This window comes from Ursus americanus, chromosome 2 (assembly GCF_024610735.1).
Source record: "Ursus americanus isolate L20-20 chromosome 2, mUrsAme1.1.p, whole genome shotgun sequence".
NCBI lineage: Eukaryota > Metazoa > Chordata > Mammalia > Carnivora > Ursidae > Ursus > Ursus americanus.
In genome coordinates this window covers 82,774,681-82,798,015 of record NC_142128.1, presented here as the reverse complement: position 1 = coordinate 82,798,015, position 23,335 = coordinate 82,774,681, and the positions used below count along the sequence as shown (strand labels likewise).

Sequence of the window (23,335 nt, the reverse complement as noted above, 5' to 3'; positions counted from 1 at the left end):
GGGAGAACTGGAATTAGAACCCGATTTATGAATTCTGGTTGATTCATTTTTTACTGCCTTATGCTGCGTTCTTAAAACTGCATTTCAATACCTCAATGGTGGCAATGGTCACCTCCAGATTACAGGATTAAAGATGATTTTTAATGTTCTTTTTGCTTATATATTACCTGATTTTTCTACAATGACTATACATTAATTGAAAAAAAAAAGGGGTGCCTGGGTGGCTTGGTCAGTTAAACATCTGACTCAGGGTCCTAAGATCAAGCCCCCCATCGGGCTTCACACTGGGTGTGGAGCCTGCTTAAGATTCTCTCCCCTCTCCCTATGCCATTCCTCCATCCCCACTCACTCTCAAAAACAAAAACAAAAAACCACCTAAAACTAAATTTCAAAATAAGCAAATTCCTTCATAAAGCAGAATTAAGATTCTTTTTTCCAACTTGCCTTCACACTCAAATCTTAGCCTCACTGAATCTCTCAATAGTAAGAAGCAGTCTGAATTATTGTCATCCTCAAGGGCAGAGAGAGATTTAATTTTTCTGGAATTAAGTGAACTTGAGGAGAAGTTCCTTGGATGGATAGGAGTGAGGGCTCAGAGACAGTGCTATGACCTGGGGTAAATTCTCCTCCTCTCTTCTAGGGGCACTGTCGGCATACAAGGGCTGCCTCTCTGCGCCCCCCCCCCCCCCCCGGCATTGCTTGTACTATGAGGACCGGCGATTACGCAGAAGACTGTGATGTCAGCATGGTTCATGCTGAGTGATAAACTTCCTTCCCCTGTAGCACAATTGCCACGCCCTGAAAAACTCCTCTATTTCGGTACCTACTGCAATAAACCCCAAACCATGTGTGGGCTCAGGGCATGCCTCACATTCCCTGTATCTTTTTTCTCCACCATCCTCTCTGCTTCATTTTCATTATTTTTTTCCCTCTCTGCTTTATACTCAGCTGCCTATTACCCATTACCTAGGAATCTGTCTTCTGAGATGCATTAGACACTAGTGGAGTAACAGATAAATGAAGCTGATGGGCTAAGTCACATTCAAATAAAACGTCCGACACCAACTCACTGGAGTCATTCACTCAACAGTATCTGCATTTTAAGGATTTGATCTTAATCCCTTGTATCAGTTAGGGATGAATCTTGGGGGCAAAGTGATATGAAATATGAATTTCTTATGGGTATTAGACCTTATAGATTTGTAGGGAAGAAGTCTATGGAAGGCTGCTAAGTAAAGAGGCCCGAGGTCATTTCAGGTCAACGTGGCAGCAGTCAGGAAGAATACTACATGAAGTTAGGCAGGAGCAAGGACAAATCAAACCTCTGAGGACAAAATGGGGCCTGTGTCTGCCTCTCACCATCTCATACTTCCATGGCAATACTTCAGTGGCAAGAGAGCTGCAGAAGAAGCTGGTGCCCTGACTCTAAGAGAAGTGAAGGGAGCTATAGGCTGGGTGGTGCCTATGCCGAGATGAGCCCCTGGCTCAAGAACAGAATGCATGAGCTACAGTGGCTCCTGGCATCCTACACCTTCGGAGTGCTCGGATTGCCGCTGCTCTTCCACCTTCAGATGCTCACGTAAACTTTTCTTGTAGCCAACCCAACCTGGAACCATCTGAAGAAGGAAATTCTAGGAAATATGGCTTAAGCTTAGTGAGGTTGACACACTACAGAACCACCACAGTCCCTGAAAATCAATTATGAAAAGGTAGCTTTTTGTATCCATTTATTGGCCAGTTGGGGTAGGGGCACAGATGGATACGTGAAGTAAGAGGAGGAGATGCAGGGAGATTTCTTGGGGATCTTTAGAATGTGTCTATAAAAGAAGAACAGAAAAGCCAGATTGACGCTAGGTGTGTATTATACGGTCACATACCCAAATGTTTGTAAATATAGGTGTTCAGAAAAAAAACCCTTACAACTGGACCAAAGCTATATCTGAATGGCCAGGCTACCTCAGGATAGCACAGCAACTCCTACCCCTATCCCATTCCCCTCTCTCCTTGTTTGAGTGCTAGGCAGCACAAGGGGCAGGAAGCCATGGGAGAAAGGGACAGGTGTGCACAGAAGTACCTCAAGGGCCACAGAAAGGAGCCTCTAAAAGCACATTCACAAGCGTTCTTCTTTGGCAGAAGTCAAGTTAGTTCCCAATGTACCAGAATGGAATGGAACAATGAGGCTTTACTCCACCACAGGCGTAGGCTTGTTTCAAGAAACATTTCCTCTGTGGGGGAGCAGTGGGTGGGGTGAGATGATAAAAGTTGGTGGAAGGCAATTCTTTCCAAAGGCCAGACCTTAAAGTGTTCCCAGAAGGTGTGGACTTGCCCATACTTTGCTCTTCTCTCCTCTGTTAGACAGATCTGTAGTTCAATGGGAACCTTTATTGGTCATGTGTACCCAGGATTATTTCTAATCTTATATGCACTGTATCAGGCAATAGTAGCCTCCAAAGCTGTGATATTCAAAGACTCTCTCCTGGATCGTTCATGCCATCCTAGGAAGGAGGGAAGATGGGCCAGGCTGTGGAAAATACCCTACGGAGGTTTGCTGAAGATGGTGACTGGCTCCATCTTGATAGCTTACGAGATCAGCTGCATTAAAGGAGGATTGATACTGATGAACAGAGAGTTGCCACCGAGATTTATGTACCCCAAACAGTGGCAGCACCTCACCATGTTCATCCTCCTCACCCTCAACGGCTGTGTAGATGTCATGAGCAAGAACTTGCTGCCTCAGAGGTGTGTGCTTCTAGAAAAATGCACCCTGGTCCTGACCTTCTATGTGCTTCTGCTGTTGTTGATGTCACATGTCCAGAACTCAACAGGGATAGAGCTTCAGACACACTGTCTGCTCATCTTGGTGGTGTTTCTATTGATGCTGGTGTTGACTATAGAGCTGTGGACTCCTGACACATTTCACCTCTTGCTGATTGAGACTTTTCTGTTTCTGATGATGGGCTCCTGGCTGATACAGGCGGGCTTTATTCTGTATAAGCCAGTCACTGGCTACCCATGGCAGGATGATGACATCAGTGACATCATGTTTATCACCACCTTCTTCTGTTGGCATGTGATGATCAATGCTTCGTGTCTGCTGGGAATCTATGGCATCTCTTCCCTTTGGTATCGTCATTACTGTCCCAGCTTGAAGCTGATGGCATCCAAAGAAGCTCCACATCACAAGGGATCCCTCTACAAATTGCTGCAGGGAGTGGAGCAGTCTGAGAAAGAAGACCAGGCTCTTCTCCTTTCAAAAAGCTCTTCCTGAGACAAGGCCTAGAATGCCTGGCACATTGTCCACCCACCTTCCTCCTCGCAGGTTTTCTCAGACATGTGCACTGTACCCTTTTTGGTCCCCAGTGAAGGTAATGGCCACAAAGGAGCACAGTTGGTCTCCATCTGCTGGTGTATCTCCTGTCCTTGAATGTCTAATTGCTGAGGAGATGAGGAGAGAGGAGTCTGAGAAAGGGATGCTGATGGGATTGGTGGGATGGTGGGGAGAGCACCAGGGAAGTAGGTGAGTGTGCAAGAAAAGCCACGGGGGACAGAAGATGCAATAGAAGGGAGGATTTCAACGGGAGGAGAGCAGAGTCCAGCAGTCGTTCCGTCACCACCTACTTCTCCAGGTACAGGTGATTGCCTTTCACCTGAGAGTATAATGATTTCTCACAATTCAAAACTGGAATCATTCAAGCCTCATCCTGATAAAAGAAAGTGGGTACTTCAGTTCGCTTACCAAAGTTGCACCACCATGTGGAAGTAATATAAACAATTTAGAATTAATTTGTAGTGGTTGAAAGTGTGCTTTGTATCCCCCTCCTACTTTTAAGGATTGCCTTCATTTCAAATCCAAATTAATAAAGTGAGACTTTATAAATGCTTTAATTTAGTAACACTTCAGATGTACAGAATTCAAATATATAGAATTCAAATGCTCGGTACTTCTTCAACTTCCTATTTTATTACTCCTGTTCCATTCAAAGCTTACCTATTTCACCACCACCACCTCTACCGGTGTAATTTCCTGGATTGTATCCTTGTGTCTTTGTAAATTTCACTCCCTTGCATCTCACAGAAAGCCATGAGACAATCACATTTACCATGTTATCTGGTACCCGTGTAATTTCCTGGATTGTATCCTTGCGTCTTTGTATATTTCACTCCCTTGCATCTCACAGAAAGCCATGAGACAATCACATTTACCATGTTATCTGGTACCCAGCATAAAACCCACCTTCACCCTCACCCCACTGAGCACCCCCAAGGAGGCCTTCTCCAAGAACTCTTACTAACTCCTTTGTTCTGGAACTCTGAGGTGCTTATACGAAATCCACCTTGTTAAGTTGTTCATACAGCTGATACACTGTGCTTTATACTGTCTCTGAAATCATTTCTTTTGGGGAGGTTTTTCTCACCACCTTAAGACTCCTAAAGGGTAGGAACTTTGCCAGATCCAAGTTACATAACTTCCTATATATGCACCAAATATGTAGCATAGGTAATGCTTAATAAGGGCTTATTTGCTTCCAGAATCTCCGCCTACCCCGGTTCCTTCTAAATGTTTTTCAGGACAGGTCCAGGGTTCTGTGAACCTCCGGGAAACACCAACAGTCCTAAAGCCTGAGTCATCTCCTTAGTAATGGGCCCACTCTCTTCCTTGTTCCTGGGATAACAAAATCCACCAGCCTATTTCTAAATTGTTTACTCTGTTATTGCTTTTTAATCCTCCAAAGTGTTTCTATAAGGAACTCCTGAAAACTGAGACCCAGCAGGTTGACTTACCCACATCTTAGAGCCGGTACAAGGCAAGAGAGGAACTCAAGTACAGGTGTGTCTGACTCAGGCCAGTGGCTGTGTCCTCTGGGCCACAGTGACTTTGCTAATAGCAATGGTGAAGGAAGTGATACTCAAACTGAAATTGTTTTAAAAAAGAAAGAAGGAAAAAAGGGAGGAAGGAAGAAAAATGGTCACCCAAAAGGCCCACCTGGAACGAGTGGCACTGTGTAAATACTCCAGATGTCCCCATAAAGGGCGTGTTCGTGTCTGTGTCAGATTTCTGTCCACCACCCAATCCCCCCAGCCCGGCCTCCCCTGGGAGTGAGAATCTGGCAGACTCTCAACTTCTGGCTGGGTCTTAAATTTCTGGGCTCAGATCCGAGTGAGGGCTGAGGATAAGACTTGTTTGTAACCACGTTTTCTGATCCTCGCCATTTCTCCCTTAACTCTTGGGCTCTAGACTCTTCTTGGTAGATGTTCTTCTCTCTTTACCTCTTGCACACACTGGTGGGAGATAAGGAAAAAGTACCAAACACTCTTAAGCTGCTCTTTCCTAGTCATTTGAAGCCTAATTTTATAATAATAAACAAACCTCTGGTAATCAGTTGGTAATCCCAACATAGTATCTCTTAGATATACAGTGTAGGTAATAAACTTGCATGTTATTAATTTACTATATTTGAGATAATAACACAGAGGCCCTCCCCTCCAAGGCCAGTCAGAAAAAAAAATTCCCTCTTAAGCTTCGGGGAGATTCTCACAAAATTACACCAGAGGGCGCTACGATCACACCGCCCCAGCCAAGCCTCTGGCTCTCCAACCTGGTAAACAAGTCTCCTCCGAACTGGTTTAAAAGTAGGGGGAGGGGAAAGGAGGTCAGGAAAAATAAGGAACTAAGTCTATGTATTGCCCAAGCAAGCATCCCCAGAACATATCCCAGGGTTGTTTGTTTCCCATTAAAATCTGGCATGTGAACGTGAAGTAAACAGGGATTCAAATCAACTAATGGGATAGAGGGTAGGGAGGCAGGACTGTGGAATCAGTTGAGGCTATCTCTGGGGAAAGTACCAACTAAAGGACACACTCTGGTCCAAGCAATTTTTTTAACCACAATGCTTAATTTCCTAAGCTTTTAAAAATAAGCTTCACTAATGTTCCAACCAATCTAGAGAACAAAAGAGATCCATACATAGAGAATAAGGAACAAGATTCATCTACGAAGATCCCAGGTTCATGAAATAATTAAACTGGGGACAGATGATTAAGTATACAGAATGAGCCCTTTCCTCAGTGGGTACAAGAGGGATTGCAGTGTTGTGGAGGTGGTGGCCCAGGAACATACCCACAGCAACCTGAGGAGACGGGAGGAAGGGAAACGCAAAAGGCTCTCAAGGGAGTTGCACCTGGCAAGTGCATTTGGCTGTGAAATCCTGCCCTAAGGTGACTTCAGCAAGCTACCACAGGTTACAGGCGCCAGTCTCCTCACTGCAGAATGATGTGCAGATTAGTTCCGGAAGTGCACAGCTTTAATTTTCTCAGGACTTCTTTCCCCGGGTTGTTACCAAAGATGAACTTAATTCCTCCCAGCTCCCCAGGTTCCTATTGGAGTCAAGATTTGGAGTAGGGCTCAAGCCCAAAACTTCAGTCATAACACACACTTTGGGAAATGGAGTGTTCCGTATTTCGAGTGATTTCAAGGGACCTTCAACAAACCTCAAATTAGGCTAAAGAACAAATAGCGGAGACCTGAACTTCTAGTTTCCTAACCTGAGCTTAAGAATATCAAACAATCAGTCTAGGGCCATACCATCCTGGATGCACCCCATTTCCTCGAATCTGGGAAGCTCAGCAGGGTCAGGCCTGGTTAGTACGTGGATGGGAGAATACCAAACAACCAGGAAGGATATAAAGAACAATTCTTTTGTGTTCAGTGGTCGGTACTGAATTAAGGTAACCTGGTCTTTCCTTCTTTAATTATGGAGAGTGAAACTGGAAAGCTTGCCCAATGGTAGCTTCTTCCCAGAGTTTAGTTTAAGAGCCATGATATCAACTTCCAAGGCTGTTGTTTTGTTCTTTTTGTTTTAAGATTATACTATGTCTGTAATCTATTCTTTAGGAAAGAACTGGTGTTGATTTAAAAAAAAAAAAAGCATAGTTTACAATTCTGGGTTGGGTTTCCAGGGTGTTCCTCAAGTCTGGATCTCAGCTATGTTTCTTGAGCCTGAGCTAAGAGTTTTGTTGAATGCTTATTGAAATCATTCAAATATAGGGAAAACTCCATTTCCCAAACTGCCCGTTATGGTTGAAGGTTTGATCATATTTGAGCCCTACCCCCAATCTTGCCTATGATGAGTGCAAGACAGCCACACAAGCCCTGGGAAGGCACTTCCAGATCACTCGATTAAGAACTTTACCGGGCTCCTGGGTGGCTCAGTTGGTTAATCGGCTGCCTTTGGTTCAGGTTGTGGTCCTGGGGTCCTGGGCTCTCTGCTCAGTGGGGAGCCTGCTTCTCCCTCTCCCTTTGCCTGCTACTCTGCCTGCTTGGGTGCTCTCTCTCTGTCAAATAAATACATAAATAAGAATCTTTAAGAACTTTACAACTTGCAAGTGAGAATTAGTCCTTTAGAAGAGAGAGAAAGAAATTAAGAGAACTAACAGATAAAGCCCACCCAAGACAAGGCCTTTATTACAGGACAGCAGGACAACACGGAAGGGATGCTTTTAGTCCCCAGCCCGTTCTGTAGATTCGGAACAAAAAATGTTTACCTGTAATACTGCTCTCCCACTCCACTCACCTGTTGGACATAGCTACCCTACTCTAAGAGGGAAAAACCTGACTTCAAAGCACATGTAATAGAACCCCCTATCGGCTCTGATACTCGATGTACCAAGAGATGGAACAGTTCACCGGTTCAAGCATGCTAATGCTCTTTCATGGAGAAGGTGGAAAATGGGGGCGAGTGGCAATTTAGGGAAGAAGGGGGAAGAGAACAAAGGGCCCCAGACACAGCAAAGTCAAACTGAATGAACAGGCAGTCCTCCTTTTAACGTCTCTAAAAGTACAGTCTGGGTTTCTGGGGGCAAACCAGTTAGCTGCTTCTGCTTTTTCTTCCCCTCATACTCTTTAAAGCTTCCGTGATCAGTCCCCAGACTCACTTGGGCCCTAGTTGGGCTGGTTTCAGTCAGTATGGGGCTGACCAAGGACAAGGCCTTTTGTTCCCTACCGAAAGTCTCAGTGGTCATGTATTACATTTCTAACCCTCACCAAGTATGCCTCTGGTCACATGAATGGATCAAAGCAAATCCATTTGCATTCTCGGAAACGCAGCTCAAAGCACATGTTTTCTTGATGGTGCCGCTGTCATTTCTGTGTGATTAACAAACATCACTTATTGAACACTCATTCAGGACACTATTGGGGGATAGAAAGATGAGTCAGTTGCTTAAGGAGGTGAAGATACCTAGCAAGTGAAGCAGGTCCTCACATGGCAAAATACAATACCGTAAGTTTTAAAAACTGCATTTGCTTCTTATTGTCCCATTTTCTAATATGTTTGCCACCTGCATGTCAGAAGCTGGTGGAGATGACTGCAGTAGAAGGCTCTGGTTTATGCTTAGGCAGTTGGGCATCTGAAAACTAATATCTTTTAAAATAAAAACATTACCTTTCCTCTTCCCCACTTCCCCTCCTCAACTCAAGACTGAGTCAGAAAGTTGTGCTTCGGGGTTTGTTACAGGGAAAGAAAGAATCCAATCTCTTTGGGTTACCTTGACCTATAATAATTATAATTACTGTTTTCTAAGTTTACTATATTCATCTAGTGTATAAGCTATCAGAAGGAATCCTTACACTATACAAGGTAACTGTTATCCCTATTCTGTAGGCAAGAAAACTGTGGTTTCATGTGGCTAAGAAAACTAACACAAAGCTGGTAAGAAGCGAAGCCCAGATCTGAACCTGTGTTTGTATGACCTGAAGCTCAGCCTTTAACCACATCATGATGCTTCAACGTACAGCACTGCAACTGAAGATGCTCTCTCTTCCCTTTGCAAGGAACCTTACCCAGTGCAGAATGGCACCTGTCTGAAATATACCAAAATCCAGTGTGGGGTGAAAGCTGCATCTGTCACTTAAAAGCACTACAGTTTCAGACACACTCTGGAATGGAAGGATGTTGACCAAAGAGGCCAAGTTATGTGTGTGCGGTCACAGGCAACATTTCTTTTCCATATTTGTGGTACGAAAAGTAACCACAAGAACAAACTTCTTCCCTTCCTCTTCCAAAGGCAATGAAGCTGGACTTCTTGGTCTACAAACAGAAAAATCTCCAAGTCTCATATACTGGGGCCCCCCGAAAGAGGCAATAAAGACTAGACACCATCAGGTAGGCTTCAGGCAATAAAAAGAGATACTCAAGCAAGGGCACCGGTAGCAGTGAAAATACCGTGTGTGTGCAAATGTTGTGTCTCTCTATATACCATATGGTTAGTATGCATCTTTTGACAAGCACCCATTTCAAGATTGTGTTCACATACGCATATTCTCAACCGTCATAGCAAGGCCGAGAGGAGGAAGGGGTACCGATTCTAATTTTCCAGATTAAAAAGAAGACACAATAAGTTACTTGAAAAGCAAAACAAAGCATTATTTTCAAAAAATTCTAAAAGTTTGACGTACCCTGGGCTTCAAAGGGGGGTATGCGAAGACCTCACTTTTCTTTCAGCTGCCCTTGGGGCACAGTTCTGCACACAGAATTTCAGATCTGGTGGGCGGCTCTAAAGGTCCTCTCTCGAACGGCTTTATTTGCAGATGAGGAAGCCTGGGCCTGGGGAGTCGCTGACAGACTTGTCTGGGGGGGACGGAGGCAGAATCTGACAGGTCTCCTGACCGTTCCTAAGCCTGCCAGCATCCCCTCCACGGCATGACCTAAGCACAGCGTGCTGGTAACTGATGTGAGAACGCAGACTGCCGTTCCCCGGTCCCCAGGCCCACGGCGAGGGCGGGCGGGCGCGCCCCAGGACCACCTCGGCAGCCCCCTCGGCGCCCGGCCACCGCCCCCGCCGCGGCCGCCGCCCCCGCTGCCCGCACCGCGCCTCAAACTAGACGCGAGCGCCGAGGAGGGCGGGAGGGTCTTTCACAACAAAAGGCAAAATTACGTTCCCGGGGATCAGAACGTCCTTAGGGAGCCTGGGGGTCTGCAGTACGACCCCGGAAAAGAGAGGCCTCGCCTGCAAAGCTATCCAACCTGAGGGCGGCGGGGGCGGCGGCCAGGCGGTCGACCGGACGCCCCGCTCGGGCCCGGGAGTGGGGGCTGAGGGGACGGCCCCAGGCCCGCGGTCGGCCCGCGGAGGCGAGCGGCAGCCCGGGCAGGCGGGGTCTTTCCTGGCAGGAACTCGCCGGTCGGCGCGCCGCCGGCCAGCCCTTCCTCTGCTCCCCTCCCCCACACACCCCCTCCCCCCAGGGCCCTTTCCCTTTCTTTCTTTCCCGGCCCTCGCGCCCCCACCCCGACGGTGCCCGCTCTGCCGCTCGCCCAATGGCGGCGGGGCCCAGGCGTGCATCAGCTGATCCGCCCCGGCTCCCGGCGGCTGGGAGCCAATCAGGGCGCCGGGGGCGGCCCGGGCCGCAGATAAAGAGTGTGCGGCCGCGAGCAGCCCCGCAGAGCCGAGAATGGGAGAAGAGTGGAGCTTCTGAGCGGCACACCGGCCTTCTCTCTTCGCCGCACCTCGCTCTCGAGGCCTGCCCGCCCTGCCGCCTGCTCGCCGTCCAGGTAAGCACGCCGCCGGCCCGGGGTCTCGAAGTGGTGCGCGCCGCCCCTGCAGCCCCCCGAACCCGGACTGTCGACCCCGCGGCTCGGGGCAGCCCCTTGCATCTCCCGCCCCTACGGTGCTCCTCTGCCCCGGCGCCCTCCGCGTGCTTTCGCCGCCCGCGGCTCCCGGAGGCTCTGGGCTGGCGATTGTGGGGTGCGCTGATCGCCAGGCTTGGAGGAGGGCGGGGAGTTGTTTTGATCTTTCTTTCGTTGCTCGCGGCCCTAAGCGCCGCCCCTGGAGGTCGCTCGGCGAGGCGAACGGTGGAGTCACTGCTCGGGCCCAGCGCTCCCAGCTCGGCGGTGTTGTGTGCGCTGCGGATGGAGTGGCTGGGTGGCCCTGCTGGGTGGCCCCACGGGAGCCTCGCTCTCCTGCTCCGCGGTGGCGGGCCTTGGGGGACCGTCGTGGTCTGGAGGATCTCTAGACGCCTACACTGAGGCGAGTGGCTGTGGGCGTCGGTAGTATGGGCCGCTCCTGCGCGGGTCCCGGGGGCCTTGCAGTGTGACTAAACAATGGGGAAACGGGCCCGGCTTGGCGGGCGGGCGCAGCGGGCGGAGAGGCCTGGCCCGGCAGAGGCAGCGACGGTGCGCTGCCCCAACCCCCGACACCCCTACTCCCTCCCAGCCTCGGCCCTCGGAGGGATATGGCTCCCTCGGCCAGGCCCTGAGATTCGGTCGGGGGCCCGAGGGGCGGGGCGCCGACTTCAGGGACATTTCATTGGGAAAGGGCTGCCCTCAAAGTGGATTATCCCAACTGCCCCGGGGGCGGGAAGCGGGGAACCCCCCCCAGCCGCCAATCCGCAAAGACCACCAACAACGAAGATGAAGACGACGTGGAGTCGCGGTCCTCGGAGTCCCCCTCCAACTGCTTCGGCTTCGTCGCCTACTCCACGAACTCCGGAGAGAAATCGCGAGTCAAGATTAAGACCGTGGCCCACCAGTCCTCGTATTCCTCTTCGGCCCGATGCGATCCCGAACGGTCCCTGACCCCTTCTCCGTCTCCGTCTCCCTCGCCCAGAAAGCTCCGGTGCATGGACCAGCGGGAGCCCTCGGAGAACCAGGAGAGGCGGGAGCGCAACTCCAAAAGGAGAAGGGCCAGGGAGGGCTACCCCAACGATCCGATTGATCTCCTGTGGCTGGGGTGAGTGAAGAGACAGGGAGGAAGACCCCGGAGCCGGCGACAGCTGCAGGAACAGCTAGAAAGCGCAGAATCCCATTTTTACGCCACATAAATTTGGGCACCGAGTTACCAGTCGATAACAGTAGGCTAGAACGTTGACATCTAACTCGTCTCACCGAAAAGAGCAGGAAATCTGAAACTGAGGCTTGAAGGGGGAAAGTGTCGCTGGATATTGTTGTAACAGGTTGGGGGGAAGGCCAGAGACTGGATTGTAGACTTTGTAGTGGGAGCTGAAGGGGTCCGGTGTTGTTCCTTCTGGCCTTTAAAGGCAGGCATGGGGGTGGGGAAGGTTTGAGGGGCGGTGTGTGACCCACCGAGGCCTCTGCACTCGCGGTATGCAGAGGATATGGAAAGGGACCGGTTCTCCAATGCGGTGCGGGAGACCAGACGGAGGAGGTTCTGCTCTTCCCCAAGGGAAAGGGTGAGGCTCTCCGAGGGGGAAGCAGTTCTGTTTTCAGCTGGGCAAACATGGACGGTTGCCCATAGAAACTTAGCCACTGTACTTCAGAAAGTTGCCCAAGTCGTTGGAGAACAATGTGTTCCCTTTCCAGCCACTCTGGGCCACGGAGCTGGGGGGTGGGGGTGGGGGGTACAACGTTTCCTCTTGTGTTGGGTTTCTCTTCTTTCAGACGTTTTGTGGCAGTGGCTTGCAGTTTTTAGCGTGCCTCAGCTTTTGAAAACCCAGATCTTTTTGTTACTCAAGTGGGAATTTCCTCATGCAAGTTCTCTGGTGGAATCCGAGAATGTTCTTTGCAAATGTAAATCTACCTTCCTAAGTGAGAAGCCCTTGGAAATGATGGCAGTGTGCATCTTAGAATCCACGCAGATCAGCTTTTTTGATACCTGAGGGATTTGTAATAACTGTGCTGCTCTTAGGAAGCCCACCAGCCTTTTAAATCTTCTAGCTAGCCCCTTTAATTCTTCTCCCTACCGTCTCAGTGGGTGGGGTGCCTTTGGGAGAGGTGGAAGAATCTCCAAAAAGGGTTTTTCACAGAGATGGCGGGTAGGATGCAAGGAAAAGACAGGGCTGATGCAGCAACCATAGCAGCCAAGCCTTTCTGTGGCTGGATTTTACTCATGTTGGGAGAGAGATACCTTCTGTAAACACTCTTTCTGAACTTTAGTGTATTGTTTTGGGAGCCCCCTCCCGCCCAGTGTCCCCTACCTTGGCTACACTGAGAAAATAAAGCTTAATCTTCACAGGTGTGGATTCTAGCTTGAGGAAGCCTAGAGGGAGATTTTTGTCTGAGATAAAAACTTAAATCCCTCTGAAAGCAGCACAAATAACTCTACCCTGGAGAGGGTGACTTCCAAAGGGAAGGGATGACATTCCCATTGTGACTTTTTGGTTTGATGGTCCTCACTGAGTCATTCTTGCAGAGGATCAGTTTGGAGTCTGATCATTGTTTGGTCGGTTCTTCTCTGCAGAACAACGTCCACCATGGCCACCTCCGCGAGTTCCCACCTGAACAAAGGCATCAAGCAGTTGTATATGTCCCTGCCTCAGGGCGAGAAAGTGCAAGCTATGTATATTTGGATCGACGGGACTGGAGAAGGATTACGTTGCAAGACCCGGACCTTGGACAGCGAGCCCAAGTGTATAGAAGGTGAGAGACCAAGCCGAGTGGGAGCCATGTGGGAGTGGGAGCAGCCTGAAACCAAGCCGCTAGATTTGGCCGCTTTATTATTCTGTTTGTCAAGCTTTCCTAAGGCAGGGTTTCTCAGACTTCATTCAGTCGACGTTAAGCTCCTCCACTCCCTCAAAGCATAGCAACAATGGACCCCTTTATTTCAATAGAACCTTCCATGTAAGCCAGTATATTGAAGAAGAAAGATAAAAGTCTAGTTGGGGCAGGAGAAGGGGCCGGAGACTTCGCTAACTTGGGCAACCCTACTTAGCTGGCTGTGAGGCATCTGCAAGAACCCAGTTTGAAAACTACTGCTCTAACCTGACTGCTACTATCTATTTCACAAACTCTTTGAATACTGATTTATCAGTGAGGTTCTGGATGCAAAGCAGACTCTGTAAAGTGGTTTCTAAATAGGACAAGCCGTTTATTTGTTTCTAGTTGATTCCACTTTTGGAAATTCTTAAACCACCTGATTGCTTATCACACCAGGAGCTCTTATATAAGAGTTGTGACCTTCATTTTTCAGTCTAGAGCAAGCCATAGCCCTCCTACTTCTGGAAGGGGACCAGAGGAAAAAATATCACCTCTTGCCTACTTTAAGGATGACTTACTCTTCTGATAATATTCACATTGGAGTGAATGCGTGACCATAAATACTAAATACTAAAATAAAGTATATAGTGTGTATCTGCTTTGTGGTAGGTATTAGGCACTGGGTGGGGGGCTACAAGATAAGAGTCTGGTCTCTCTGCCTTCAGAGAACTCATAGTCAACTTGGGAGATGAAGAAACCAGCCTTTAAAACAAGTTGGGGAAAGTAGATAAGTGATAATGGGATCAGCTTTGACTAGTCGTCCATTCCCTCATCTGTGGAATAAGGACATAACTTGAGCTGGAATAGTCCCTAGATGCAGTGGGGAGATAAAGAAGCAACACAGGTGGCCTAGCAGGGGAATCAGAATCTGTTTCTTCTGTTCCATTTTTTTTAAGTGATGACTGACTTCCTGGTTGAGTCAGAATATTTCAGTTTGTCTCCTTGGTGTCCAGTAGACGGACTTAGGGAAGATACATCAATCATTCTCAGGTTGTTTTTGTGACTGTTATTTTTCTTAAGGAATTGATGCAGTGGTCTTACTTGCAGCTCGCATAGGAAGGACGGTAAAGCTATGTGCAGTTGCCCGAGTTTGCATATTCATAGCAGGAGTCCTGTATGTGTGACTTTTTGGAAAGAAAGTGTAGATCTTTAGACATAGAAAGGTTAAGGAAGGGGCTGTACTCTTGCCTGAAAAGCTCTGCATTTTTAGCCTAATTTTCCCTTCTCTTTTTACCCCAGAGTTGCCTGAGTGGAATTTTGATGGCTCTAGTACCTTTCAGTCTGAAGGCTCCAACAGTGACATGTATCTTGTCCCTGCTGCCATGTTTCGGGACCCTTTCCGCAAGGACCCCAACAAGCTGGTGTTCTGTGAAGTCTTCAAGTACAACCGAAAGCCTGCAGGTGTGTATAGGATAGGTATGGGTGCCCCCTCCTCAATCTATGAATGTTGTAAAAAGGGGAAGTACAGGAGATTCCAAAGTCAGTACTGGGAACACTAGACTAGACTAATCTCGTGTCTCAGAACTGTTTCAGGAGACTGGGCGATTAGACATGCATTTTCAGCCTGAGCTTCCTCATTCAGAGAGGTGGTGTGATCCCGTCTACCCACAGTCTCCTATTGGTTATGTAAAACAACAGTGAATTCCTTTAAATCTATCAGCAGAGTTCCCTCATGACATAGCCCTCCCACCTTGCCCCTAGATTGGAAAAACATGGATTCTGAGTCAGAATGATGGGTTTGAATTCTGGATCTGTCATTTAACTGGTTTTGAACCTTGGCAAATTGTTTATCCCCTGTACTTAGTTTCCCTGATTGTAAAAGGAGGGGGAAATAAACGAAGCCCCCCACCCTCCCCACTGTTTATAGTCTCTTGCTCCACTCTGCCAGTGTGACTTGCGACAAGTCATTTCGTGCCTGGACCTTAACTGCCTCTGTTTTGAGAGGCAGTACCATATTGTGGTAAAGGGCATGAGCTCTGGAGCCAAGGTAGCCGCAGCCTTACCAGTTCTGCTACTTGCTGTAAGCTGGGCGGGCCGCCCGGTGTCTGAGCTGAGCTGCATTTTCTCCTTTGTAAGAGGAGAGGCTTTAAAATACTTCCCTCAGGGTCACTAGAAAGACTCCGTTGTGGGTTTTCCTTCATGTAGAGGTTTTAAAGCGGTTTTTTGGAACATAGTTAAGCAGCTGATCATAAGTCTGTATTTACTTATTTTAAAGTTCTTTTCCAGCTTAGACATTGTTTCCAGTTGAGCTCATCTCATTTTAATATTTTACTTTAGTGCTAGCCGACTTAGCCCTTCATCTTCTCACCTGGAATGGGAGGCCCCCAATAGACATGATTCTCTCAATGAAAATTGTACGTTTGTCTCTAAATGCTTGAGAAGCTAGGGATAAGGCTGACAACTAAAAGCAGCTGTCTCGTGCATAGAGAGTTTAAGTGCCTGCTATGTGGTACTTGGGAGGTGGCCAGCAGGCAGATAAGGTACAAAGTTGCTGTGTTCTTGGATCCACGGTCATGGGATTTCTTTGTGACCCAGGAGTCTCTATAGATGTACAATTACCGCTTCTCCCATTTTCCCTGCTGAGGCTGATGGGACACCCAACAACGGTTTATTATTCTAGGTCAGTTCACCTTATAGTTCACACTTTAGCTTTGTGGAATCCAAAGACCTTTGTCCCCGCAGCACTGGGATTCAGTGTATTTGCCCATATGTCTCTAATGGCGCATTGACTCTTTTTCTTTCTCTAGAGACCAATTTGAGGCATACCTGTAAACGGATAATGGACATGGTGAGCAATCAGCATCCTTGGTTTGGAATGGAACAGGAATATACGCTCATGGGCACAGATGGTCACCCTTTTGGTTGGCCTTCCAATGGCTTCCCTGGGCCCCAAGGTAAGTCCCTCCGGTGAGATGTGAACTTCTTGCTCCCTAGTTGCTTAATTGCCAGGGAAAGACTCCTTCCCCAGAGATGACAGTGACTCCTTATGCATCAGAAAAGCTATGGGAATACCACTGAGGCTGGCTGAATTAATACTGTAAAGAGGCCTCCTGTTACCCAAAGCCTGATGTGGATATTTAAGACACTCACATGGGGGGAACCCCTCTGACTCCACCGAGGTTATGGCCAAGAGGAGCCCCCTGACACCGTACCCCCACCTCCCAGTGAAGGCAGGTCTAGTGATGCCAGAGAGCAAGTATTGAGAGCTTTCTGATTTCTAACTTCTGTGGAAAGGGATTTCTTGGTATCCTGTCTCTTGACTTTCCATGTTAATGCCTCTGCAGGTCCATACTACTGTGGTGTGGGAGCTGACAAAGCCTATGGCAGGGATATCGTGGAGGCTCACTACCGGGCCTGCTTGTACGCCGGCATCAAGATCGCTGGAACAAATGCTGAGGTCATGCCTGCCCAGGTAAATGACTTGTTCGTCCATAGGACGTGTGGGCCAGTGGGGACTCTTGCTGGCACCCCTCGTTTACCCTAAACTTAGGTGGGTTGGAATAGAGGTGAGAAAAGAGCAGGGTGTGGAGCTTGTGAAGTGGGGTCAGAAGTTGACATTATTTTAAAGTCCAGCCATGTTGTTCTCTTTAGTGGGAATTCCAGATAGGACCCTGTGAAGGAATCGACATGGGAGATCATCTCTGGGTGGCCCGTTTCATCTTGCATCGTGTATGTGAAGACTTTGGAGTGATAGCGACCTTTGATCCTAAGCCCATTCCTGGGAACTGGAATGGTGCGGGCTGCCACACCAACTTCAGCACCAAGGCCATGCGAGAGGAGAATGGTCTGAAGTGAGTGCCTTCTCCTGATGGGGCCATCTTCCTTTCTTTGCCAGCATCCTTGCCAAGGGTTCGATGTGTTGGGGCTAATAATCCAGATTTCATTCGTACCTTAGCTTTTAGCACTTGGCTTTAAAAGTTGTCTTCTAATTCTCTTGTTTCGTTCCTATTTGAAGAGTACCAAAACATAATCTAGGAACAGAATCCAAGGATAGCGATTGGAAAGGGGGACCTAATTTAATGTGTTTGAAAATCTTCAATATGAAATAACTTAGTAACAGTAAAAGCACGTGAATGAACTTAATGCTTCTGGTGGGGCAGGGTCTTTGATTAGGGTCTTTTCGTTCAACAAATACCATCTACTGAGCATCCAGCAGCATTCTGAGGCACTGGGTGGGACACACAGGTAAGAAGGCAGAGTTGCTACCCTCACAGATTATTTGATCTGTGGGGACAATGTTTTGGTGAATTGTGAACAGTCTTTGATAGATGAGTCCCTCCGTGCCATTGAAGGACAGATTTCCTGGTGCCAGGTTGTACCCCGATCTTTTCTCTTTCCTCCAGGTACATTGAGGAGTCCATTGAGAAACTGAGCAAGCGGCACCACTACCACATTCGAGCCTACGATCCCAAGGGGGGCCTGGATAATGCCCGGCGCCTAACTGGATTCCACGAAACGTCCAACATCAACGACTTTTCCGCCGGCGTGGCCAACCGTGGTGCTAGCATCCGCATTCCCCGGACTGTCGGCCAGGAGAAGAAGGGTTACTTTGAAGACCGTCGCCCCTCTGCCAACTGTGACCCCTTTTCAGTGACAGAAGCCCTCATCCGCACGTGTCTTCTCAACGAAACTGGCGATGAACCCTTCCAGTACAAAAACTAAGCGGACTAGACTTGCAGCCATCAAACCCCTCCTAATTCTCCATCTTGCCTCCATGTTTGCCCCTCTCTTGACTGTCCTAATAGCTATAACTCAAAGGGAGGAATATCAAGGTCTTTTTTTATTCCTCATGCCCAGTTAATATCTTTGCTTTCTTTGGCCAGGATAGAGGGGTCAGGTTCTTAATCTTTTTACGACCCACCCTCCCCTACCTTTTTTTCCTTGTCACTGAAGCTGTCTAGTACGTTAGTGGGGAGGGGGTGGGGAGACATAACCACTGTTTTCCATTTAATCAGGTGTGTTTGTCCAATAGGCGTAGCTATCTGGACAGAGCATAGTGTTTGTGAAGGGAGGGGGAGGGCTCTTTCTTCAAGGTAGCTGAGTGTTGGGGGCGGGGGGTTACTTACTCTGGGGTTAGGTTAGGATTTCCCCTCTTGGTGGGAAGTTCCATTTCATGTAAGCTTATAACCAACTCTATTAAAAATGAGACTTAGGAGATAACCAGGCAGGAAAATGCACCCCGTCCTCTGGGTACAGTGCTTCCCTTACGTGGGGCGAAATGGCCCCCCTGTGAAGACAAGCTCAGCAAAAGGATGGATTGACCTACCTTAGAAGAAAAAGTTCTCATTGCTTGGTCCTCCATTTATAACACAAAGCAGAGTAGTATTTTTATATTTAAATGTAAAAACAAAAAAAATTATATATATGGGTGTGCAGATATGTGTGTTTTTTTTCCTAAAGGAGGAAGAACATTCTGGTCATTGGGAACCAAATTTGAGGTGAAAGGTCTGGTTGGAAATAAGGATCTCCTGTTGAGTGGGGGTGAGGGAGGCAGTGCTTGCAAAGCTAGCTATCTGGGGCTCTTCGCTGTTCCCTCGATGCCGCTGTAGGGTGGGTCCTCTATGCTCTGCCCACTTTTGGGGTGGGGGGTGTGGAGAGGAAGGGGCGGACACCGGTCGGGTAACAGGTGGAAGCACATTGTGGAAGGAGCAGTCCCCTGGGCCCTGTGGCTTTGATTTGAAAGACACACATGTCCACACAGAGGTTGAGAAATAAGAGTTGGCTGGTCAACTTGAGCATGTTACTGACAAGGGGTTATTGGGTTGATTTTTCTGGTGGGATGAGCATGTCCCTAAAGCAGGCCTTTTGATATATTAAAATTTTTAAGAAGCGAAACCAGAAGTTTAGATTTTAATCCTGTTCATAGGGTTTCTAAGTCTTTGTTTTTCCAGAATCTCTTGTTTGCTTCAACTGTCCCCTTCCCATCTCTGCTGTCTGAGGAGATGGGGGCAGCCCTGGAGTCAGAACACCTGTCGTTTTGTATCCTGGTGTCTATTCTCTGAGTGTGAGATTCTCCTTTACTTTGTTAAGATTCCTGAGGATTTACTTTTCCTTTTATAATACGAAGCAAACCCCACCTTCATCCCTACATTTCCACTGCGGTGTCTGCCTGTTTTCGTGGTGGTCATGTTGGCTGCAGCAGGCCTGCCGTGGCTTTCTCTTGCTGTGACGACTTCTAGTTGCCATGTACAGTATGTTGAGCGTTCGATAGCTCCTCGATGTAAACAGACTGTTAACTGCCCGGAGCAGCTCTTATAAATCAACATAACATCAGATCTCTTCTGACTTGATTCTTTGTGTTTAAGTCCCTGTGTGCCTTTTTCTTTTCTTTCCTACCCAAAAAGGGGAATTTTTTTTTTTTTAGAGAAAAAGCACAAGTTTACTTGTTCTGGGTACTTTTAAAAATCTATCCTGAGTCGCGTTGCCAACCAGCTTTTCCCTGTACTTCAGGTGTTTGGAATCTCAGGATGAAGGCATATCCCAGCCCTAGTTTTGTAGTAGGGTACAAACCCCAACCCTCCCCTCCCTGTGCTCCAGACCTTGGCTTTGACTTACAACACTATAACATTGTCTTAAGCACCCCTCTGGCTTCACTTTATAGCAGCCTGAGATCGTTAAAACTTCCCAGCATCCCTACTGGTCATGATTTTATCCTTACCCAACTGCCAATGGTTCTTCTAGACAGCACATATTGACCCTGTGGCTACCCTGGTCGAAGCCTTCCGAGGCTGGCTGTGCTCAGGGCCAGCTAGCCCAGATATGCCTTGGATGTGCCTTCCCTGGCACTAGCCCCAATGAGCTGCCCATGATTCCCCCAAAAGCTCCACATGACACCTCTGTGCCCTTGTTCTTGGTCCCTTTACCTGAAGGTAGTTCTCACACCTTGCCTGGTTTACTCTGACCTTAGTTCGTGTCCGTACCAGGCCAGGTAGGAGCTCCCTCCCCCATAGTGCTGTGCACATACTCCAGCCAAACACACTATCCACCCAACACTTTAACCTAATGGGCCAGGACTGTGTGCAGTAGTAGTTACTGTCTTGAAGAGGTAATGTCCTCTTTCAGTTTGGAAGTAAGTGGGGCTTGTCACCGCAAACTTAGAGGTCACCATTTTCTTTGGGCAAGTGTATATTTTGCTCTAGTTGTAAGCAATCCTAGATATATGTGTTTTTGTTTCATTTTGTTTTTCCCTAGGAAGGTTGGCTCCTGACACTTTCAAAGTAGGATAATCTTACTGGTTTGCTGGGTATGGTCCCAGTTTGTATTGGTTGTTTCATTAGGATTGTTAGAGTGTCCTCTCTCACTAAGCATTCTGGTTTTGCTGATAAATTGTGGGGTGTTTTTTTCTGTTGAAGCTCTACTTCCCCCTTCCTAGCTGAAATTGGCTTCCCTCCACTGGAGTACCCCTTGCGGCCCTTGGGGGGGAGGGGGAGGAGGGAGGAGGGTATGTTATCTGCAGCCAAGCACTAGATCAAGGCAATGGTCTGGGCATAGTTCGCCGGCAAAGATTACACAAAAAGGAATTCTAAATTAATACAATCAGACTTAGGTGGAAACAAGTTTATTTCCTTCTCCACCCCTCACCTAGAATTAGCTTTGACCTGCCCCTGTTCGCAGTGCAATCCCCTTGTATTTCTAAGGTCTTTTTTTTTTTTTTTAATGGCTAATGTAACAGACACTGGGTTACTTGATAAGTTATCAGTGATAGATGAAGCAGAATGGCAGCCAAGCCTCCAGGCTTAAAGAGACCGAGGCCAGTGTTCACAAAAGGAGCTCTCCATTTTCAGCATGAGTTTCCTTAATTTCATCCTGCCAGTTACTGGGTAGGAGGTAAATGACAGCACAGGCTGACAGAGGAATGTCAGGGAGCAAATGGAGGATCCCATGGCATTCCTTGTATGGTCACACTGGGGCCGTTTAACAAGCCCGGGATCACACAGAAGTATGGAAGTTCCTAAACACACCCGTGGCACCAAGACTTCAAATGTCTTACCAAAGGCTTCCCTTAGGTAAATCCAGCTACTGCTTGGCCCTTAACACCCATAAAGTCAAGTCTAGAAAGTAACTTGCTATCCTAAAGAAAGCCCACCCCTCAACAGGACAGTTTGATATAAACTTTAGGAAGGCAGGGGTCCTGGTTTTCTCTCCCAGCACTATCTCCCTATCCTGTCATGGTGCCTGAAGGACTTGCCTAATGAATTATTTTTAAGTATCAGTTTCGTGAGTTCTAAGCCTTTTGGCTCTATTGGTGACATCAAACCCGTGAAGTCTCGGTGGTCTGGCTGTGTTCTAACCCAGGTCATGGCACTGAAGTTAAGTTCTGTTTTACTGAGCTTAATGACTGCTGGCTCACTTAATTCTGGCTGGAGTCAGGCTGCCAAGAGCCTTGTGTGGCTTCATGAGTTATAACTAATACAAAGTGGCAATTCATTATGTAATTCCAAAGGCTTCAGGTAAATTGCAACTGTAAACAAATTTGAGCTGACTAGAGCCTTGCCATTTTATAGCCTTTAGCTCAATCACCAACCACTCATTTGAGAAAATGTCATTCTTGATTTTACAATATGCAGCTATATGCACATCCACAGAGGTACAGGATAGGCACACACCATATTTGGATGGACATGCATATATGTACACGAGACACACCATACGGATATCCTGCATGAACCTTTTCCCCAAGATACAGCATCTTATGAAGGAGACAGGAACTTAGGAGTACTTCTTCTAGAAGCAGCACACCTTCAGTAGAATTCACTGGGCTGATAAGCTGTCACTAGGAGCGGGGACGCAGGCCATAGAAGCTGTTAAGTCTTCAAGCATGGTTCTGCGGCCAACCCTTTCTCTGCTTTATGGATAGGAGATTTTTAGGCACTGTCAGCTTAGAAGTATTTGTCTATGGTGCACTGCCCAGAGCCCTCTGATGTCAGGGGCGGGTGTCCTAGCCCCACTTGACCGAGGAGTGTTGGTATGGTTCCTTCTGCCATTTCATGAGTTGTTTCCTGGGGTCCTTGGACATCAGCAAATTGTCCTCTTTCTCATGGATTTCAGGTTGAGGTACTTGAATCGTCTTGAGATGGCAGCTTGTCTCAGTTTGCTCAACTGCACCCTATCTGTGGTCTAGTTGGCCGACCTGTGCACTTCACTCCAGTGGGATGTGCTCATGAATCTACACTCTGCCTGGAAGCCTTTCTGCATTTGCCTTTCAGTAAAAGTTCAGAGTGACTTCTCCCTTGTAACTATGATACTGCTATTATATCGACTGTAAATGGAGGAGGCATTCAAGATACCTCCAAACTTTAATAAAATGGGGACCAAATAGGTACTATTTGGGGTATTTTGGTGCAAGCCTGTGAATGAAGGGGTCAAATGAATTGCAATTCTTCTATTTTTCTTCTTATGCCCGCCTCTTCTTACAGCTAAAAGAATGTCATTGGCCTCACCAAGCAGTTTGGGACTTCTGGTCCTATCGCTAGGTATACTAGTTTATCCTCAAATGATTTTGCAAGCTGTTTTGATAACTCAAATAATGTTATGTATAAAGAAGTACGGTTTTATACTGGTAGAGGGGAGAGAGGAGGATTGTATTTTGTTTGGAAGAAGTAAACACTTGTCTCTGGGAAGGAATCTGTGATGCATTAGGAGATATGTTTAGAGAGACAGTACTGTCTGAGTATCCACTTCTCCAGGTCTTCCTTTAGAAGAGGTCATCAAATAAACATACTGGAATTCTCCTCAAAGAACCTACCATCAGACTCATTCCTAGGTGGGCTTAGGATCTAGACATTTTTATGTAAATATATTATGACCTAGGCCACTTAAGGTACTTAGCCAAGGAAGCCTTCAGTAAATAT

General features: G+C 47.6%; 2 protein-coding genes across 3 annotated transcripts; both read left to right on the top strand.

Moving 5' to 3' along the window:
* The first annotated feature begins 2,371 nt into the window (after positions 1–2,371).
* On the top strand, positions 2,372–3,545 carry LOC123801413 (transmembrane epididymal protein 1A-like). The gene has a single exon (XM_045811422.2). The coding sequence runs from the start codon at positions 2,372–2,374 to the stop codon at positions 3,266–3,268; it is 897 nt and encodes a 298-aa protein (XP_045667378.2). The 3' UTR covers positions 3,269–3,545.
* A 6,844-nt stretch (positions 3,546–10,389) lies between these two features.
* GLUL (glutamate-ammonia ligase) lies at positions 10,390–19,759 on the top strand. Of its 2 annotated transcripts, XM_045811399.2 has the most exons (8): positions 10,398–10,544; positions 11,599–11,721; positions 13,189–13,367; positions 14,724–14,885; positions 16,232–16,378; positions 16,769–16,896; positions 17,076–17,275; positions 17,828–19,759. In XM_045811399.2, the coding sequence occupies exons 2-8, from the start codon at positions 11,612–11,614 to the stop codon at positions 18,144–18,146; spliced, it is 1,245 nt and encodes a 414-aa protein (XP_045667355.1). In that variant the 5' UTR covers positions 10,398–10,544; positions 11,599–11,611; the 3' UTR covers positions 18,147–19,759. The 2 variants fall into 2 exon arrangements, with proteins under 2 accessions (XP_045667356.1, XP_045667355.1); XM_045811400.2 differs by lacking the exon at positions 11,599–11,721 and having other exon boundaries at positions 10,390–10,544.
* The last annotated feature ends 3,576 nt before the right edge of the window (positions 19,760–23,335 follow it).

Excerpts from the sequence above, each read along its gene's own strand:
- LOC123801413 (XM_045811422.2), top strand. The coding sequence starts at position 2,372 with ATGGGAACCTTTATTGGTCATGTGTACCCAGGATTATTTCTAATCTTA.
- GLUL (XM_045811399.2), top strand. The coding sequence starts at position 11,612 with ATGGACCAGCGGGAGCCCTCGGAGAACCAGGAGAGGCGGGAGCGCAAC. Across the intron at positions 13,368-14,723 it reads CGAGCCCAAGTGTATAGAAG|AGTTGCCTGAGTGGAATTTT; the intron begins GTGAGAGACCAA and ends TTTTTACCCCAG. Across the intron at positions 14,886-16,231 it reads GTACAACCGAAAGCCTGCAG|AGACCAATTTGAGGCATACC; the intron begins GTGTGTATAGGA and ends TTCTTTCTCTAG.